Below are 20,770 nucleotides of genomic sequence, written 5' to 3' on the forward strand. Positions count from 1 at the left end.
CAGGGAGCCAGTGATGCCGTGAACAAAGCCCCATGGGAAGACCTCTGGAGGGCGCCCTAACATAGTTCTTGGTGTAAATTCTGCATTTCCTTTGAGGGCTGGTGCAAGCATAACTGCCCTGTGACCACAAAGCCTCACAAAAAGCCTTGTGCAGACAGGCCTCAGTACTCTCCCCACTCCTACCCTCATCTCCTCAGTTCTGGGCCCTCCCTTGGACCCCACAAATCTCAACTGCCTACAACACACTGCCCTGGTCATCATCCTTCTATGGCTGGCTACCCATCTCCCAGGACACAGCTAACAATCCTCCACATGCCAGCTCAACCCACCTTTTTGGTTCATCTCACACGATGGCCACAGGAGACCACTGACCCTTCCCTGCTGACTGGACAATGGGTCCATGCCTTTCTCTTCAGCCCCACTGGGCGCAGGTGCTTCTGTGGGCTCTTACCTCTGCACAGAATGCCTTCCCCCTCTCTGGCTAACCTCTGGGCCCTTGCAAGTCGGCCTGCCCCACCTGTTGGGCTAAACGCCTGTCACCTTGGCCCCAACAACTCTGTACTAAAATGGCCCATCTGTCCTACTCCCCTGACCTGTATGCTTGTTAGGGCAAGGATATAACTTGTCAACCACTGGCTCCAAACACATGGCACTATCCTGGACATGCTGTAGGTGCTTAAACACTTAAGAGCAGACATTCTCCAAACCGTAATTCCTCACTCCTCCTTCCACCCTTCGTCTCCTTACTCTTCTGCCTCTTCCTCTAGGGCCTGGCTAAGGTCACAGCCTCTTTGTCTCTTCCTGCCTTCCCCATCCTGACTTGTCTGATCCTAACTTGTCTGAACGGATGAGCCTTCCTCATTGCTGGTGTCCACCAGCCTTAGCCCTGGCCGAATGGTGTGGGCAGAGGTGCCCAAACAGGCCCATGGGGGTAAAGGTCCTGGGGGTAAAGAAGGCAGCCTGATTCTGCTTCCCCTGGTGGACTGCAGCAGTGGGGTAACAGGAGAGGGAATTATGCTCCAAGAGGAGAGAGCCTGGCCTCCTGAGGCCTCCCGTGCCACGTTGCTCGGCCAACCACTGAAACCCTCACGCTGCTAAGCTAGAGCCAATGCCATGCTGTGTTCTCTCTAGTCCTTTCTCTGAAAGTCTCCAGGGATGGAAGAGCAAACAACAGCACAATGAGCCACAAGAAAACAGAACCACACACTGGGCCTTGTCCATAATTATTACTATAATGATTTACAAAAGGTTATTTTTCAGGCAACTGTGTTAAATTATTATACATATCTGAGAGAGGGAGGTGGGTCCCTGGCCATGGCAAAAGTGACAACCTCTTTCTTTGGGGAGGTGAGAGAAGAAAATGTCTCCCACTCCCTTTTAGGTCTGACTCCTTATTAAGTGGCTTCCCCTTAATAAATGACGAGCATTAACCCTTTCCTGCCCAGGGGTAAAGAAGAGGGAGAAGCAAGTCGATGAAGTGCTCTGAAGGGGAACACGCAGCAGCTCCAGGCACCATGCGTCCTCTGCCCTGACTCCGCAGGGCCTGACTCTGGGCTGCATCTGCTTGTTGGGGATGGAAGACCACTCAGTACTCAGCCCTACACCAGGGCATCTACCCAGGAAGATGGGAGAACAGAGGATGAAAGCAGCTGGGCTGTCCTGTTGGGTCATAAACAGGAGGTAGCAATGGATGCACTGACACACCAGTGGGGAGCTGCTGGCTGCCCCCTCCAACCCAGTCCCCAAAGCTGGTTACACAGGCATCCAGGGATTCTGGCCCTGGGAGCTCGGGGAGGCAGCCCTGAGTGTCAGAGCAGGGAACCACAGGCCTAGCTGGCCCTGCCAGGGGGATACCCAGAATAGCCCGACATGGCACTCAATTCCTACGTGCCAGCTCAAGGCTCCTGTCCGAGCAGCTCAATGTTGTGTGTGTGCGTGTGCATTTGAACATGCCACACGCACGTATGTGTGTGTGTGTGTGTGTGTGTGTGTGTGTAGAGGGGAAGGCTGCAGGGGGACATGGCTGCGCCCGCCTGCCCAGGGGTTCAGGGCATGCAGGGGACCCTAAGCCTAGTATATGAGCCCAGACCAAAAAGGGTTAAAGGCTCTGACTCCCCTCCCTCCCCGTTTCCCAATATGCCCACCCTCCTTGGGCACTAGAAGGTTTTGCGATGAATGGCACGGGAGCCATCCTCTTCATATTCCTTTTTGGACACCCACATCTTCTTAAAAGTGTCCAGCGAGGCCAGGATGGAGCCGCTGTGGGGATGGAGGGTAAGCATTGCTGTGGACCTGTCGGAGAGCCAACCACCTTTCCTGGTGCTCAGAGTTCCATTTCCCTAATTTGGGAGGGAAATCCACCAACCTCCACCAGGCCACGGCCAACCCCGGGAAGAGTGTCCAGGGTAAAGTGGTCTCCTCCCAGAGCCCTCCCTTGAGCCCCGCCTCACCCAATCCATGTGGAGTACAGCCGTTCCTGCGGGGCCGAGATCTAGAGGGAGGAAGTGGCCACATAACTGTGGGTCCCCGCCCAGAAGCCACCCTCCTGGCCTTGGGGTCACCTTCCCCAGGGCCTGAGACCTGACAGCAAAGGCATCAGCTGGGGAGTGGCAGCAGCGGCACTGGAGGGAGTAGGGCTGGGTGGACCTGAGCCAGAGAGCGGGTGTGGAGGCAGCATCCACCTCCAACCCCTTTCCCTCCCCCGTCATCACCCCTCTCCCAACCCCTCTTCCCCAAGGCTGCCAGAGCCCTAGCGCTCCAGGGGTTATCTCTGTAACTTACCTTGATTTTGATGTCCTTTGGGGCAAGCTTCTTCACTTCACTGAGTAATCGGTCTCCAAAGCCTGTGAACACAAGGCTGGCTGAGCCTGGTATCTGCACCCAGCCTCCTGACTGCTAGCTCCCCACACCTGACCTTCAGGGCCCCAGCTGCTGCTGGCCCTCTCTCAGCAGCTCTTCCCAAGATGAAGGGCAGGGCTGAGAAATGATCGAGCCCCCACGAGGTCAGCAGTTTGAGACCAGTCTGGCCAAGAGGGTGAAACCCCGTCTCTACTAAAAATAGAAAAATTAGCCGGGCATAGTGGTGCATGCCTGTAATCCCAGCTACTCAGGAGGCTGAGGCAGAAGAATCAGTTGAACCTGGGGGATGGAGGTTGCAGTGAGCCGAGATTGTGCCACTGAACTCCAGCCTGGGTGACAGAACGAGACTCTGTCTCAAAAAACAAAAGAATGATTCGGCCCCATGGCTGCCCACGGCCCCTGCGTCCTCACAGGCAGCTGAGATGAAGCTGCGCGTGCTCCTTGCTCAACACTCACAATGCACTTCAGAGCTGTGTAAACTCCTCTATTCACAGAGTAAACACAATTTAATTTTAAATCTTGGTATATTAAAAAAAAAATTCACTGAACACCACCAAAGGAGTGTCCAGGGTAAAGCCAACAGAAAATGGCTCTGGGTGGGGGTGCACTCTCTGAGGGTCCAGAGCCCTCAGCCTCACCTCACCACTGCCAACTCCCAAGCCACAGTACCTTTGAAAAGTGTTGAGCCACCTGAAAGCACAATATTGGCGAACAGTGTCCGGCGCAGGTCCATGTCAGACTTGTGGATGGCGAAGGCCAGCACCTCGTGGAGCCCCTCACTCTCATCTCCCACAAGGTCCGGCTGGAACAGCAGCTCGGGGGCCCGGAATCTCGCAGGCCCAACCTTTAGTGTACAAGGGTGAGGCAGACAGGCTTCCTGGAGAAGCAGGCCACCCCTTCCCCTAGGCTGGGCATCAGCTGCTGCTCCAGTGCCGGCCCCAGTCACTTACGTCGAGTGTGCTGCCGTCTGGCAAGGTGTACTGCACCTTCTCCGTCTCCAGAGCCTCATCCTTCTGTGGGTTGATGGACAGGTAGCAGGCTCGCTGCGGGGGCAGGGACACAGTCCTCAGAAAGCTGCACCTGGGACACCTGTGCCTTGGTGCCACCCTTTCCCCATCCCATCCCAGGTGGTATCCATGCCCTCCTGCCCCTCATCACCTCTTTGATGGTCCGGACAACCTCAAACTCTGCTGAGGTGTGGAAGTCAACCCCTTCCTTGCGCAGCAGCAGTCGGAGGAAGCGGGAAACGTCACGGCCGGCAATGTCCACCCGCATGATGGAGTGTGGCATGGCAAAGCCCTCATAGATAGGCACAGCGTGAGTGACCCCGTCCCCCGAATCTAGAACCACTCCTGTCGTGCGTCCCGTTGCGTACCTGTCACCAGGTCAGCATCCCCTCACCTCAGCCATTGAGGCACGGGGACCTCCTCACCCAGGGGAGGAACCCTGGCATGTCTGCATTATCTAGTCTGAAGAAAGGACATGAGAAAATTCCTAGAGGAACAGTCATCAAGGGGCTGTTTTTCAAGGGAAGTCAGACCCTGGTCATGGCAAGCAGGAGGACAGCACAGGGAGGACAGGACTTGGGGAAGCCAGGGCTTGGGGATTACTCACAGACTAAGCACAGCCTGCATGGAGATAAACAGGGCTGGCACATTGAAGGTCTCAAAGAACACCTCCGCCGCCTTCTCCCGGTTCTTACTGGGGTTGAGCGGGGCCTCCGTGAGGAGCACAGGATGCTGCGAGGGACGGGATAGTTGTAGGTATGCAAGGAGGCAACTTGCAAGGCCCTAGAAGGCTCTTTCCAGAAAGCCACACCTGCTGGAGCATAGGCGGCTCAGCCTCCTACCCCTCCTGAGGGCACTATTCCTTTATCTGCCGGCAGTTACTCTTCCAGAGATCTGGCTCTCTCTGGAAGATTCTGCCTGGCAGCCACTGGGTATGCACGTGCACCCAGACACACATGGAAAGGCAGCAGACCCTCTCAAAATGCAGAGGGGAAATGTGGGAGCCTGGCCAGGAGGGACACAGAGGAGAGGGGCACAGCCAGGATAATGCGGAGTGTGCAGGAGGGGTGGCCGCCACACCTCCTCCGAGAAGGTCTGCAGTTGGTCCTTGGAGTAGACATACTGCCAGATGCGCTCCATGTCGTTCCAGTCTCGCACCACGCCGTGCTCCATGGGGTAGCGGATGGTCAGCAGCCCCCGGTGCTCCTGGCGGGGTGGGAAGGGAGGTGTGGCACCTGCCCCTTGCTCAGTGGCTGCTTTTCGCCCCCCTGGAAGCTCCCCAACCTGCCCTGACCAGAACCACCCTGGCTCCCTGAGTGTCCCAGGCTCTGCAGCGGATCCTGAACTTAGCACAGGTTCATCTGCCCAACAGCTTCTTAGGCTCGCAGAGCCCAGCTAACTTCAACTGCAGGGATCAGAGAGGGTGGCTGTGTGCCACTCCCACCCACAGGGCCCTCTTTTTTCCCCCGTTCTCACTGCCGGCGCATCCCCCACATTCTCCTCGCACTCTGCCAGCACCGGTGCCTTGCAGCCATCCAACACGGCCCCTCCTGGGCCACCCATGCCCCTTGACCTGCACCTCTCCCCCCAGCCCTTTGGACGGTCCTTACGTCTCCTGCATGCACCGACACATGCTGCCTCCACCTGCCCTTCACTGTCCCCCAGGTATGCCCCTTCTCACCAAGCACCACTTAGCTCATCTCACCACCTTGGCTCCTATGGATCCCATCTGCAAGACCCCTATCTCTGCACCTCCAGCTCAGGCCTCCCCTTTCTGGGCCCTGAACCATGCCCCACGCCCCAGCACTTCACGCAATGCTCCTCAGATGCCTAAACCATACTTGCCCAAGCTCAGCTCGATGTTCCCCCACACACCCACGCATGCTCTCCTCAGGGTCTGATTGGGCAGTCGGGCCCCTTGGCAGGCTACCCCGGCTACCGTGTAAGAGGCGGCCCCACGACCCTCAACAGAGCAGACGTCAAGTGCATATGATTCTGACTCTTACATCAGTTTTTAATGAGTTCTTGCTTTTGTAGCTTCCAGATAGCTTCTAAGACAGGACACGGTGAGCTCTACCCACTGCCCCATCTCAGAGGGGAGGTGCCCCTGCGCAGCACTTCCCAGCTGGAACCCGGAGGAGGTGCTAGGGAGGGCACCAGCAGAGGCCCAAGAATATGGGCCTCTCACATCTGCCATGTCCCTGAAACTGAGGATCCCACAGCCAGGGAAAGGCAGGCTCCGTGGTGTTACCTCTGCTTTTGGTCCAATGAAGAGGTCCCCCTCCAAGGCTCCGGCCATCACCCGCATGTGCTTGGGCCGCCCGACACTGTGAGGACAGATAACACTAGCGAGGTGGGCAGAGAGCAGGGTGGAGCTCGTGTCCAGAAAAAACGAAATCCAACCCCAGCCGCCCAGAGGGTACCTGGCCTCTGGAGCACCAGGATGTGGCTGGGGGGCACGGATTGGAACTGGGGTCTATGGGGTTTGGGGCTAGAGAGGGGGCCTGGGCAGGACAAGCAGCTCAGGGTCAGGAGGCACAGTTGGCGAGACAGCTGCATGTCTTAGCACCAGAACCCAGCCTTTCATGGCCCAGCCCTGGCAGAGGGTCAGCTTCCTGCAGCCAGTGATGCAGCCCAAGCTCCTGACTTCGGCAGGGCAGGGCTGCCATCACTGTCCACAGATTGAGGGAGGACAGCCCCAGGAAGCTGGGTCAGGGCTCCCTTGTGCACCCACTCTCACTCAGTCAATGCCACCCTTCCCACGGCCAGGGCTTCTGGATCAGAGATTTAGTTCTTGGAAACTGTAGGATCTGATGTGCTATCACTAAAGGCAGAGGAACCTCTAATTACCCACGCAGTCAGAAAGGAACACCGAAGCTTGACAGGGACGTTGGCTCTGTCCCAGACCAGGCCGGGCTTGGGCTAGCTTGCCACTTGGGGGCCTTAGGATCCCCTGCTGCCCCCTGCCTTTAGGCCATTCATTCCAAAGCCTCCAGGATTTGGGAAGAGGTGCTCCTAAGGGCAACTTTCCTAATGGGCTCACAGCGGGTACAAGGGGCACCCCAGGCTCTTTGGGTTTGCACTTCTCTCCTATTCCCACCTTCACCAGTACCATCCAGGGCAAGGGTTCCCCCCTTAACTGAAAAAGACATTTTCTGGAGTCTGAAAACAAGCCCTGTAGAAAACACTTCTGGGGAGGAAAGGGTGGCTGTCCATCTAACTCCTCACTCTTCCTACTCTGAGTTTAGGGCTCCTCTTGGAGGTATTTCCCTTTATTCTTGCTGCTGCTAACACACCTCATCCCCAGGGAAATGCTGGTTGCTGTTCCTCCTTGCTGGCTCAATAAAACCAAAATGAGAGACTCCAAAGACAAAAGAGAACCCTAGAATGCTTGTGCTGTTCTTTCAGAGCTCTCCCAATAGTGTCAACCTCACAAATTTGGTGTTTTCCATACAGGTCAGGGCAAAAATTGTCTTCAGAGAGTGCTGTGACGGAAGGCCAATGTTCTCACAGAAAGTAAACAAAAGGGCTGGGGCTGCTGCCTGAGCCACACTTACTAGTTTGGGAAACAGTATTTGGGAATCTGGTCTCCTGCAAAGCCAGCTTTGATCACTCCCGAACCCTGCAATGAAAAACAAAGTTTAGCCCCCCAACATGCATCACCAGATGAAGCCTGTGCCCTGCAATGGAGAGATCTGGCTGCTCCGCCAAGGCAGGCCAGGGAGGAGCCAGGGACCCTGCCAGGATCATTTACAAGTATACCAATGGTTCAAGACTGGGAGCAATTTTGCATCCTCCTCCCCTGGCAAAACTTGGCAATGTCTGGCAGCTGGGGAGAGGGTACATGGAGTGGAGGATGCTGTTGGCATCTAATGGGCAGAGGCCAGGGCCGCTGCTGCACATCCTACAATGTACAGGCCAGCCTGCACTACCAACAATGAGCTAGCCCAGAATGCCAATACAGAGATGGAGAAACCGTGAAGGACACCTTCCTCTGCACACCTAAGGGCTGGCTCCAGCAGGAAGATGCCACATGCTACGCCCAAAGCTAGAAGAGATCCCTCTGTGTTTATTATTATTATTTTCAACGCTTCCCTCTCTCCCAAGAACCCAGGAGGCATGGAACATGGACCACCTACAGGGCCTGCTGGAGAAGACCAATGGGTGCATGGGATGACTGGCAGCTTCCCTCAAGTGGCTTCCCCAGAGACTGCTGGGAGAACTTGGTTCTATCGCTGCCCCCACCTGGAAGCTGGACTTAAGGATATCCAAAAGAAGGTGGCAATTAGAAACCTCCCACCCAGCGAAGGGATCAGCTTCTCAACTCAGCCCCACCACTCTTCATCACAACTCTCTGAGTCTGCAGCAGAAATAAACATCTCCAAGTTACAGAGAAGGGCTGGAATTCTCAGGGGCCAAGGGTACCCTTTTGAACTCATAAGCCTGTTGATTAGCCTATATGAGTTATTTGCACATCAAGAAAGGAAGAAGTCTGCTCCTTCCAGCAGTGTCCTGCTGGTGTGACAGCACATCCCCAAACTCTATATTAGCTTCCTTATTAAACATCGCCTGTTGTGATTCAGGGAGCTCACATGGGTACTCGAAAACAGCCATTCAGAGACCCCACGGGGTTATGTGGGAGGGAGACAGATCCCAGAAAAAGCAGAAGTGAGTCATTACCAAAAACTCCAAGGCCCGCACACCAGACATAGATATCCAGCTAGGGGCAGACTCAAAGATCCCAGCCCTTATCTTCTCCCCATGTCAGAGCTCGGAGGCCAGAAATTTCCTACGGCAGCTGAAAGCAAGCCGAGCTCCGCTGCTGAAGCACAAAGCCATAGGAAGCCTGACATCTTTCCTCTGAGGCTTCCAAACTAGCACCCAAATTGCTTGCTGATACTGGGAAGAGTGGCCATGTACTCTCTACTGCCCTGCTGGTGTGGTGTTTGCTCAGCAGAGGGAGCATTTAAGGAGAAAGTCAAAGTAGCCAAAAGGCAACCAGATGGTGGTGGACCTGTGGGTGACAGTATCGTGAATTTGTTGCCTCGGGGTGCAGCCCCAAAGATGAAGCCAGCAGTGTGTAAAGGATAAATGTCATCCCACCTCTGTCAGGTAGCCAGAGCCAGGGCCGAAGGACTGGGAAAGGGACTGGGGTCGAAACCTGCCCAGCGACAGCACTCTCAACTGAGAAGGGTCCGAGGCGCGTTCCCGGCCGGCCGCCCGGCTGTCACTCAAGCTTTCCCGAACTTCCCCGCCCGGCTTGGGAAGGGGTCGGGGACGGGGCTCGCCCCAAGGCCGGCCCTACAGTGCCAAGAGAGCGCACGCCCCGGGGGCGAAGCGAGCGGCCCAGCGGGGGCGACGGCCGCGCCAAGGCGGGCGGAGGGGGTCCCTCCCTGCGCTGCCGCGGGCGCCCCCGGGGGAGGGGCGCCCGCCCTCCCCCTGGCTGCCGGGCCTCACGTTGTCGATGACCACGGGCTGGTTGGCGATGATGTCGTAGGACTCCATGGCCAGGCCGCGCCGGCCCTGCCCAGCAGGCTGGCTGCAGGATGGACCGGAGGGCTGGCGGGCGGGCTGGAGGACCCGGACGGCTGCGACTCCAGACGCGGCGCCGCGCCCCTCCCTCCCAAGCGTGCAGCCTACGCAAGCCCGGTGGGGCTTTCTGGAGGGCGGGGCACGCGGCCAATCACCGCTCCCACCTGGCCGGATTGACAGCGGGCGTCCAGGGCTGGCTGCGCGAAGGGGGCGGAGCCTCCGGAGGCTGGCCAGCCAATTGAGGTCGCCCGGAAAAAGTGGTCGCGGCGTTGCCACGGTAGGCTGCGCAGCGTCGGGGATGATGTCATGGCTCCGTTTTAAAGGGGACGGGGGCGCCAGAAAGTGAAGTTGGGCTGGGTTGATTCGCGGAGCTGCAAATTCACCAGTCCAGGAAGGCGCCTTTCCCACGCCTCAGCACCTCGGGCCACGCTCTTTCGAGAGAGCGCCCTCTCCAAGGAGACCGGCCCTGGATATTTCACCCAAAGTATTTTTCTTTCTTTCTAGAGAAGGTGTCTTGCTCTGTCGCCCAGGCTGGAATCCTTGGACTCGAGCGAACCTCCCGCATCAGCCTCCCGAGCCAGCTGGGACTACAGGCGCGCACCACTGCCCTCAGCTAATTTTTACTTATTTTTATTTTTCATTTTTTTTTTTACTGAGATAGTTTTCGTAGAGACTGTCAAAAATTGCCAATGCCGACTCTATTGCAAATCGTCACGGTGGGGTATTGGGAAAAGTTTTCGATTAGCAATAATCGCGCTTCGGATAAACCTCATTGGCTACCATACTGCCACCGCGCAACGCTAGCTAATTAAAATTATTTATTTATTTATTATTTAATTTATTTATTTTGTAGAGAAGAGGTCTCACTATGTTGCCCGGGCTAGTCTTGAACTCTTGAGCTTAAGCAGTCCTCCCGCTTAGGCCTTCCAAAATGTTGAGATTACAGGCGTCGGCCACCGCGAGCTGGACGGTAGTATTTCCTCGTTGAGCACTGAAGAAAAGATCCTTTTCCTCCTAAAAATTCCAGTTTCGTGGTATTTTGGTCCTGGCATTTATTCAGCACCTGCTATGTGCCTGTGGAGCACTTCTGCCCACTTTACATTGGTTATATTAAATCCTTGCAACAATATCAGGTAGTTGTATTATTACTCCCACTTTACAGTCGAGGTCCTCACACTTTGGTAACCTGCCAAAGGTTATTGGGCGGGGAATTGGCATGCAGGCAGCCCCCCGTGGCATCGGAGTCAGCTACTGCAAGACTGCAAGATAGTTGAGTTCTATGTTTGTTTATCAAACGGATCCATTGTTAGTTCTCTGTATATATATATATATCTCCCAATGGATTGTGAGCTTAAAATTTGTAAAATTGAAGCACAGTGTCATACAGAAATGTGCAGAAATCACAAGTGTACATGTATATTTCAATGAATGATTAAAATGTGAACACACTTGTATAACCACCACCGAGTTTAGGAAACATTGTTGTTTGAAAAGTGGTCTCCATCCAGACCCCAAGAGAGCGTTATTGGATCTTATCCAGAAGAAATTCAAGGCAAGTTGCAGAGTGCAGTGAGAAGCATTGTTTATTGAAAGTTACTCAGTTACAGAGCAGGCCATTCTCAGAAAGCAAGGGGGGAACACAGACTCTTTGTTTTAAGCTCTTCTTATGTAGGGGTCTTATCTATGCAAAAACTAAGCTATGTCTACATGAGGGTGGGCTGACAGCATAACAAAATTTAGTGCTTTTTTATTTAAAGAAAGTTATTCTTGGCATTTTAATGCATAAATACATCAAAGCATGACTATATACATATATTTTTTGAGACAAGGTCTCACCCTGTTGCCCAAGCTGGAGTGCAATTGCCCGATCTTGGCTCACTGCAACCTCCACCTCCCAGGCTCAAGCTGTCCTCCTGCCTTAGCCTCCCGAGTAGCTGGGACCACAGGTGTGTGCCACCACACCCAGCTAACTTTCTTTGTAGTTTTAGTAGAGATAGGGGTTTCACCATGTTGGCCAGGATGGTCTCGATCTCCTGACCTGGTGATCTACCCTTGACTTCCCAAAGTGCTGGGATTACAGGCATGAGCCACTGTGCCTGGCCTGAATATAACTATCTTAAATCACATATTTTTAGGCAGTATTGGAGCATCTAGACATTTTGTTGTAATAGGAGTTTGTCCTTGCAGGCATTACTAAACTGTCCTTTTAGCCATAGCATCTTACAACCACGGGTCAGGACTGGCAAGGAATGTGCCTTGCTAGTTTTAAGATGGAGTTGGGGCCAGGTGCGGTGGCTCACACCTGTAATCCCAGCACTTTGGGAGGCCGAGGAGGGTGGATCATGAGGTCAGGAGATCAAGACCATCCTGGCTAACATAGTGAAACCCCATCTCTATTAGAAATACAAAAAATTAGCCAGGCATGGTGGCATGTGCCTGTAATCCTGGCTACTCAGGAGGCTGAGGCAGGAGAATCACCTGAACCTGGGAGGCAGAGGTTGCAGTGAGCCAGGATCGTGCCACTGCACTCCAGACTGGGCGACAGAGCGAGACTGTGTCTCAAAAAAAAAAAAAAAAGGAAAGGAAAAGATGGAGTTGGGACAGGCATGATAGCTCAGGCCTGTAATTCCTGCATTTGTGGAGGCCGAAATGGGTGGATTGCTTGAGCCCCGGAGTTTGACACCAGCCTGGACAGCATTGCAAAACCATGTCTCTATAAAAAAAAAAAATACAAAAATTAGCCAGGCATGATGTTGTGTGCCTGTAGTCCCGGCTACTTGAGAGGCTGAGCTGGGTGGTTGGCTTGAGCCTGGGAGGTGGAGGTTGCAGTGAGTTCAGATCGTGCCACTGCACTCCAGCCTGGGTGACAGAGCCAGACCCTATCTCAAAAAAAAAAAAAAAAAAAAGATGGAGTTGATTTTTGAACAGTGTCACCCTGTCTCTCCTAGGCTTCTGTTTCCCTAACAGCATGACCAGCCCCCTGGCAACTCCTACCCCTTGGTCTCTGACCCGTTCCTCCTCAGGGGTGACCTCTAGGCTGGATTTTGAAAACATATTAGTATTGCCATTTCTGAACTTTGTGCAGATGGAGTTATTGGTATGTATTCATTTGCATCTAGTGTCTATACATTCATAAAATCGATCACTGTGCAGCCGTTAAAAATAATGAGAGGCTGCTATATAATTTCATGTGAAACATATCATGACACATTGCTAAGTAAAAGCAAAGAGAAAGCAGACACCGAGTGTAGACTGTTACATGCATGAATGTCTCAACAGTATATGAGGCACCTTCAGGTCTCTCTTTTTTTTTAATTTTTTTGAGACAGTCTCGCTCTATTGCCCAGGCTGGAGTGCAGTGGCATGATCTCAGCTCACTGCTACTTCCGCTTCTGAGGTTCAAGTGATTCTCCTGCCTCAGCCTCCCGAGTAGCTGGGATCACAGGCACCTGCCACCACACCCAGCTAATTTTTGTATTTTTAGTAGAGATGAGGTTTCACCATGTTGGCCAGGCTAGTCTGGAACTTCTGACCTCAATTGACCTGCCGGCCTTGGCCTCCCAAAGTGCTGGGATTTCAGCTGTGAGCCACCCAGCCTGACCTCAGGTCTCTTTAATACAGGAAAGGGACCATTGGTAAATGTAGGTGAATGAAGGGAGAGTTAGTGTTTACCGTGTAAGCTTTTTATGGAGTCGTTTTTAACTTGTGCATGCATGTATTACATTTAAAATGAAATTTTGAAAACTGAAGTGAGAAAGTGTCTGTGTAATGAACACATGAGCATTTACAAAGCGGTGCCAGCGTCTTGCTTGGGAAAAACTCCATGAGCGCTGGGTCGAGGGGCAACAATGCTGGAGTGGAGAGAGGCTGAGACGTACTCTGGAAAAGGTGGAAAAGGGCCCCCAAAGCACATATCCTTTTTTTTTTTTTTGAAGTGGAATCTTGTTCTGTTGCCCAGGCTGGAGTGAATGGCGCCATCTCAGCTTATTGCAATCTGCGCCTCCTGGGTTCAAGTGATTCTCCTGCCTCAGCCTCCTGAGTAGCTGGGATTACAGGTGCACGCTACCATGCCCGGCCAATTTTTATATTTTTAGTAGAGATGGGGATTCATCATGTAGATCAGGCTGGTCTTGAACTCCTGACCTCAAGTGATCCACCTGCCTCGGCCTCCCAAAGTGCTGGGATTACAGACACAAGCACTGCACCCAGCCCCCGCCCCCTCTTTTTTTGAGACAGGGTCTTGCTGTGTTCCCAGGCTGGAGTACAGTGGTGTGATCACAGCTTGCTGTAGCCTCCACCTCCTGGGCTCAAGCAATCCTCCCACTTCAGCTTCCCAAACAGCTGGGACTACAGGCACACACCACTATGCCTGGCTAATTTTTGTAGTTTTTGTGGAGACAGGGTTTCATCATGTTGGCCAGGCTGGTCTTGAACTCCTGGACTCAAACCATCTGCCCGCTTTGGTGTCCCAAAGTGCTGGGATTACAAGCGTGAGCCACCATGCCCAGCCATTATCTGGCTATAGAGAAAACTGAGCTACAGAGGCAGGAGGGCTTGTCAATTACCCCTGAGATACCTGTGAGGCGAAGAGCTTGGAAACCTTACTTTAGAGGAGAAACAGAGAAAAAAGGGAGAGAGGTGAGAGAGAATCCCCCCAACTCACAGGAACAGCTGCTCCCTGCCTGCTGTCTTCACCCTCTCAGCATGTGGCAGACAGCACCTTCTTTTCTTACCTGCTTCACGCCCTAGCACTGGGGTTCCTTTGGTGCTCTCAGTTTTAGTAACTTGCATTCCTGGAATAACCCTACCTGATTATGACATACTATCCTTTTAAAGATATTGTTGGATTCAGGTTGCTAAAATTTTAAGAACTTTTGTGTCTATGTTTATGAAAGTTATTGATCTATAGTTTTCTTTTCCTATAATTCTCTTTGGTCTTTCCCAGACAAAAATAGTTTTGCCTGGTTTTGTATCAAGATGCTGGTCTCATAGAATGAATTGGAAAACAGTCCTTCATCTTTAATTTCTACAAGAGTTTGTGTAGAATTGGTGGTATTTCTTCCTTAAATATGGATAGACATATTTTACCAGTGATGCCATCTAGGCTTTGAGTTTTCTTTGTAGAAAAGTTATTACCCACAATTCATTTTTTCAGGTAGATAGCTGTTGAGGTTGTTTATTTCTTCGTGAGCTTCGTTAGTTTGTGTCTGTCACAGAATTTGTCCATTTTATCTAACATGTTGAGTTCATTGACAAAAAGTTGTTCATATTGTACCCTTATTTTCCTTTTAATGTCTGTGGTGTCTGTAATGATGTCTACCTTCGTTCCTGACACTGGAAATTTGTGTCTTTTTCCTTAGTCAGTCTGGCTAGAGATTTTTGTTTTATTGATTTTCTCAACAAAGAACCAGCTTTTGGTTTCACTGATTTTCTTTCAATTAGTTTTACTTTTTTTGTTTGTTTTGAGACGGAGTCATGCACCTTGGTTTGGTTTTGTTCTTGTGTGTGTGCCAAGATAAGCACCTTAGTTTTGGTTCTGTTCGTGTGAGTGTGTGTGTGAATCTCAGCACTTTGGTTTTAATTTTGTTACTCTGTAAGCCAGTCTTGGCTCCTTAAACTTCTTTCTGTTTCTGACTTGGTGGAAGGGAGGAAAGGCCTGTCGTAGAGGATGGGGAAAATCCTGCTGTAGAGGGCAAGTGAGAGCAGCTTAATCGCCTCTCTCTAGGATTAAGGGGTGCCCATTCCAGGGGTAGCTGGAGATTATGTGGAAACCCTTATATCCTGAGAGCCAGCAAAGAGCGGGATAGAGCCTGCTGGGCTGGCAGCTGACATAGTGCAGCAGGGCACAGCTTGCCTGCCGCCAGAGCAGCCGTGATAGAGCACGCTGAGCTGGTATATCAAGAAAGTGAAACCACCAAAGTGCAGTGGGGAGATAGAGCTTGCTGTGTCTGTTAAGGAGTCTTAAAAGCAAAGGTGTGTGAACCTCCCTCGTGGGAGGGGCCTGCCACATCCGTTGAGGAGTCTTGGGACGAGGGAGGTGTGTGAGTAAGTGCAAGAGATGGTTCTGGGAGGAACCAACGTGGAGAGTGATGAGGGGAGACACAGATCCCTTAGTGGGGGCTGTGGGCTCCAAGGCAAGTGCATGGCTGGCCTGTCCTAGGGTAGTGCATACAGTCCAAAGGAGGGTCCCCACAGAAGGCAGGAGCACTGTGGGGGTTTAAGGGATCCTCCTGACTAAGCATCACCAGAAACTCAGAATCTGTGTAATTGTGCATCATAAAGGTGGAGGAAGGAGGCAATAAATCAAAATGGGAAATGAGTCAAAACTTGCACCTACTCCTTTGGAGTGCATGCTAAACAATTGCAAGAAAGGTTTTTCTGGGAAATATAATGTAAAGTTGTCTCCTCAAAGGTTAAAAACTCTTTGTGAATTAGAATGGCCTTCTTTTGGTGTCAGCCGGCCAGACAAAGGAACTACAGATTAAAAAAACAACAGCAATTGGCCATGTATTTAAGGTGGTAGTCAAGGTCAAAGGACAGCCAGGGCATCGGGACCAGTTCCCTTACATTAACTTATGGCTAAACAGAATTCAGACCCAACCTGCGTGGCTGCAGCCCTATCTAGCAAATTACTGCAAAACGCTCGTAGTTCAAGCTGAGCCCAGCATAAAGAAAGATGATAAGCTCTGCTGGTAGCTTCAAAATAAATAAATAAATAAATAAATAAAAAATGGTAAAAGAAAAATCAGAGATAAAAAGAGTTCAATTGCTAACCCTAAAGACAAGGGAGAGCTGTCTGCACAGCTGTGTGTGGGAGTTGCCAGGCTCAACAGCTTAAGGCAAACAGTGTAACAGTAACAGCAAACTTAAAAACAAAAACAAAAACCACTCAGTGGTGACCCAACCTGTAGCTCCTTTGTTCAGTAAGACAATAAATATAATTGGGGCCACTAAAGTTTCAAAGAAACAGGCTTTCTGCCTACCATGGACCTGTTTGATGGAAGGCCACCAGATTATACATCAGTTTCTGTACGTGCTGGACTGCCCACTACCCCTCTTGGGGAGAGACTTGCTGAGCAAACTAAGAGCTACTATCACTTTTACTGATAAGGGCTCCCTGCAGCTCAAACTGCCTGAGGCAGAAATTATCAAGGCTCTCCCAGTCCTGAGGGAGGAGTGGAGACTCTTTTTTAACCCCTGGGCTAACCAAGGATGGCCACGGGTCTGGGCAGAAGACCACACCCCAGGGTTGGCAGTAAACCAAGCCTCAGTGGTTATCAAAGTAAAGCCAGGGGCACTACCAGTTAGACAGAGGCAGTACGAGTACCAAGGGAAGCTCTTGAGGGCATCCAGGCCCATCTCAGACCCCTGAAAACTTATGGTATTATAGTTCCCTGCCAGTCTCCTTGGAACACACCTCTCCTGCCTGTCCCCAAGCCCGGGACCAAGGACTATAGACCGGTGCAGAATTTGCGCTTGGTCAACCAGGCAACTGTGACCTTGCACCCCACGGTGCCCAGTCCCTATATTTTGCTAGGACTGTTGCCAGCTAAGAACAGCTGGTTCACTCGCTTAGACTTACAGGATGCTTTCTCAGTGTCCGGTTAGCCCCTGAGAGCCAAAAACTGTTTGCCTTCCAGTAGGAAGATCTGGAGTCAGGCGTAACAACACAGTACACCTGGACTCGGCTTCGACAGGGGTTCAAGAACTCCCTAACCATCTTCGGAGAGGCATTGGCCTGGGACCTCCAGAGTTTGTCTGCCAAGGACTTAGGTTGTGTGCTGCTTCAGTACGTGGATGACCTTTTGCTGGGACACCTGGTAGCAGCCGGATGTGCCCGGGAAACTGACTTGTTGCTCAGACACCTGGAGACCTGTGAATACAAGATCTCTAAAATGAAGGCCCAGATTTGCCAATAGCAGGTGTGCTATATGGGATTTACTGGTGAAGAGGGAGACCCAGGCATCTCAGATCAACTTCCCCTTTTCATTCCTAAGACTGTAAACTGAAGCCCTTTATATGTAATTCCTGAGACTGTAAACCGAGACACTTTTCATATGTTAAGCTATAAACCTAAGATTCTTCCACGTGTAACATCTAAAGTATAAGCCTATATAAAGACAGAACCTTCCTTTGTTAGGGGAGCTTGGCTGTTAGGCAACTATGCCACCTTGCTCCTGGCTGAATAAACTCCTTCCTCCTGTCTTCGGTGTCTGAGAGATCTGTTTCCCGCGGCTGCTCCTGCTACACTATCCAGCAGGGGTCAGCGAAACCTAGGAATAAAAAGGAAGCAGGTTATCGGTAACCTGCTGGTGAAGAATTGGAGGCAGGTGCGAGAATTCTTGGCAGCAGTGGGATTCTGCAAACTGTGGATTCCTAACTTTGCAGTTCTGGCTAAACCCCTGTATGAAGCCATAGTAGGGGGAAATGAAGAGCTGTTTGAGTGGCGCTTGGAGCGGCGGGGGGCCTTCTCACAGTTAAAAAACAAACAACTGATGTCTGCCTTGGCTCTGGGACTACTGGACTTGACAAAACCCTTTACGCTGTATGTGTCTGAGAGAGAAAAATTGCTGTAGGGGTCCTGACCCAGACTGTGGGCTCGTGGTCTTGACCTGTGGCATACTTGTCCAAACCACTGGATGGAGTTTCCAAGGGATGGCCCCTGTGTCTACGAGCCTTAGCAGCCGCTGCCCTACTGGCACAAGAGGCTAACAAGCTAACTTTGGGACAGAATTTAAAAATAAAAGCCCCAAAAGGTGACAGTCACGCACTGCTGAGGACATCAGTGAACCTCCACCACAGTAGCCCAGGGAAATGCCCATGCAGATGCGGAGGCCTAGAGGGCAGCATCTATCCCATATTGGGCATCAGTTGTGGCCCCCCTACTGCCCCAGGTCCCAAAGTTGGTGCCAGTTTATTCAGAGAAGGAAAGAAAATTCCTTCAAACTGAAGGTGGAAAGGAAATAAAGGGAGAATGGATACGTCTGTCAGATGGACGCAGCTGTTAGGACCTGCAGTGGTCTTAGCTGTCCGTGAAACCTCCCACCTTGGTCAAGAAATCCTTAAAAAATTGTTAGGCCAGTATTTTTACATCTCTCATTTATCTGCACTAGCAAAAACAGTGACATAACAGTGTGTAACATGCAGACAGCACAATGCCAGACAACAACCTACAATTCCACCAGGAATCCAGGCTTATGGAAGTGTTTCTTTTAAAGACTTGCAAGTGGCCTTCATTGGAATACCGAAGTGCGGAGGTAACCGATATCTGCTGGTTCAAGTATGTACTTACTCCGGGTGGGTAGAAGCCGACCCAACACGGACTGAGAAGGCCTGTGAAGTGACTCGTGCTCTTTTAAGAGACATCATCCCTAGATTTGGACTGCCTTTGCGAGTAGGCTCAGACAATGGGCCTGCATTTGTAGCTGACCTGGTGCAAAGTACCGTGAAAATGCTAGGAATAAACTGGAAACTACATGCTGCCTACCAGCCTCAGAGATCAGGCAAAGTGGAACAAATGAACTGAACTATTAAAAATAGCTTAGGGAAAGTGTGCCAGAAGACAGGGTTAAAGTGGGTTCAGGTCCTTCCTATGGTTTTGTTTCAAATTAAATGTACACCTTCTAAAAAAACCTGGATATTCCCCATATGAAATCCTGCATCGTAGGCCTCCCCTCATTCTCTGGGGACTCCCAGGAACTCCCTGGGAATTAGGGGAAACTAAATTACTAAATTATGTCAGCAGTTACAGGCTTTAGAAAAGTTGGCAAAAAAAAAAAAAAAAAGGTGTCTAAATGAGTCATAAAAAATTCTCTGTCAGCTTCTTCTCCCCAGTTCACCCTTTCTCACCAGGTGACCCAGTTTGGATGAGGACTGGAACGCAGCTCCCCTACGACTGAGGTGGAAAGGACCCCAAACTGTCATTCTAACAACTCCAGCTATTGTGAAGGTCAAGGGAGTTCCTGCGTGGATCCATCACAGCCATGTGAAACGTGTAGTACCAGACACGTGGGAAGCAAAGCCAAATCTCCATAACCCGTGCAAGATCACCTTAAAAAAAACCAGACAACAAGCCCTGCTCCAGTCACACCCTGGAAGCTGACTGATCTACACATGGCTGAAGCATGAGGACTGCCCCCATGGGACAGGTACTCCTTCTCTTTGGACTATGGACTTGTATCTTTGCTGCCCCAGTAAATGTAAGCTTCCCATCTGAGGATTGTTCCCAGTGCATACATAAGGTTATTAAGGTAAAACAAAAGGTTTCCATAGTCCTCTTGTTTTACAGTTATTATGAATGCACTGGAAGCCTCAAAAGAAGTTGTTTATATAATGCTACCCAGTACCAGGTGTGCAGCCCAGGGAACAACCAACCTAATATATGTTATAACCCATTTGAACCTACCATGTCTGCCATATTTGAAATAAGGCTGAGAACTGGTCCCTTCTTAGGGGATACAAGTATTTATGAAAGCTAAGGAAAAAGGAATACCTAAGTAGGTCACCATAAAATTTGATGCTTTTGCAGCTGTCAATAGTAACAAGCAAGGGCTAGGGTGTGGCTATCTTGGTTGAAAAAGAAGCTATACAGCAGAGCATAAATACATTTGTCTTCTCTGGGAAACAGTCAAAAACATAGAAGAAAAAAAAATACATCTGTCATGACTGATGGCCATGCAGTGGTCATGTTGTAACTACTGGTCATGTGTCATCTGGGCCACCTGAAAAAAATAATAAAAATAACCCAGTCCAGCCGGGTGCGGTGGCTCAAGCCTGTAATCCTAGCACTTCAGGAGGCTGAGGTGGGTGGATCACCTGAGGTTAGGAGTTCAAGACCAGCCTGGCCATCATGGTGAAACCCCATCTTAAAAAGGAAAAAAAAAAAAAAAAAAAAGATAAAAAAAAATGTTAACCATGGGGTCCAGTCCATCTCCAAAAGGGGAGGACTAGCTCCTCCTGCACCTCTGGCTATTGTAATCCATTAGAATTAACAATCACCAATCCTCTGAATCCTCGTTGGAGGAAAGGGAAATATGTAATAATGGAAATTAATGAAAAAGGACTGGACCCCATGGTTAACATTCTAATTCAGGGAAGTATCCAGAAATAATCACCCCACCCGATGCTTCAAACTTTTAATGATACATTGAATGAATCAGTTCCAGAACTTCCCCAGAAAGAAACTCGTTCTTTCAGTTAGCTGAGAATGTGGCCAAGACTTTAAAAGTGCATTCTTATGTGTGTGTGTGTGTGTGTGTGTGTGTGAAGGAACTACTGTGGAGGACCAGTGGCCATAGGAAGCACGTGAGCTTGTGCCTGCTGACCCTGTCCCTAATGTGACCTATGTGCAAAAGGGTCTGAGTAACCGCTTC

At 51.0% G+C, this 20,770-nt stretch overlaps 1 protein-coding gene and 1 non-coding gene across 7 annotated transcripts; both read right to left on the reverse strand.

The window, feature by feature from the left end:
- Nucleotides 1-1,211: 1,211 nt before the first annotated feature.
- On the reverse strand, nucleotides 1,212-9,425 carry ACTR1B (actin related protein 1B). Of its 6 annotated transcripts, none has more exons than XM_012436820.2 (12): nucleotides 9,324-9,425; nucleotides 7,424-7,488; nucleotides 6,118-6,193; nucleotides 4,947-5,072; nucleotides 4,474-4,598; nucleotides 4,018-4,234; nucleotides 3,810-3,902; nucleotides 3,529-3,703; nucleotides 2,782-2,843; nucleotides 2,451-2,491; nucleotides 2,145-2,292; nucleotides 1,212-1,560 (listed from the first exon to the last, which is right to left on the reverse strand). In XM_012436820.2, exons 1-11 carry the CDS (start codon nucleotides 9,369-9,371, stop codon nucleotides 2,157-2,159), a joined length of 1,164 nt encoding a protein of 387 aa, XP_012292243.1. In that variant the 5' UTR covers nucleotides 9,372-9,425; the 3' UTR covers nucleotides 1,212-1,560; nucleotides 2,145-2,156. The 6 variants fall into 6 exon arrangements, with proteins under 6 accessions (XP_012292243.1, XP_012292242.1, XP_064227506.1 ...); XM_012436819.2 differs by having other exon boundaries at nucleotides 1,212-1,659; XM_064371436.1 differs by having other exon boundaries at nucleotides 1,212-2,292; nucleotides 3,550-3,703.
- A 634-nt stretch (nucleotides 9,426-10,059) lies between these two features.
- LOC135272814 (U4 spliceosomal RNA) lies at nucleotides 10,060-10,200 on the reverse strand. The gene has a single exon (XR_010340774.1). It is a non-coding gene; the product is annotated as a U4 spliceosomal RNA (small nuclear RNA).
- Nucleotides 10,201-20,770: the final 10,570 nt, after the last annotated feature.

This window comes from Aotus nancymaae, unplaced genomic scaffold (genome assembly GCF_030222135.1).
Source record: "Aotus nancymaae isolate 86718 unplaced genomic scaffold, 86718_ANA_hifiasm-v0.15.2.pri h1tg000131l, whole genome shotgun sequence".
Classification (NCBI taxonomy): domain Eukaryota; kingdom Metazoa; phylum Chordata; class Mammalia; order Primates; family Aotidae; genus Aotus; species Aotus nancymaae.

Excerpts from the sequence above, each read along its gene's own strand:
- ACTR1B (XM_012436820.2), bottom strand. The coding sequence starts at position 9,371 with ATGGAGTCCTACGACATCATCGCCAACCAGCCCGTGGTCATCGACAAC. Across the intron at positions 3,704-3,809 it reads CAGACGGCAGCACACTCGAC|GTTGGGCCTGCGAGATTCCG; the intron begins GTAAGTGACTGG and ends TGTACACTAAAG. Across the intron at positions 2,293-2,450 it reads CTGTACTCCACATGGATTGG|GTCCACAGCAATGCTTACCC; the intron begins GTGAGGCGGGGC and ends GCTCTCCGACAG.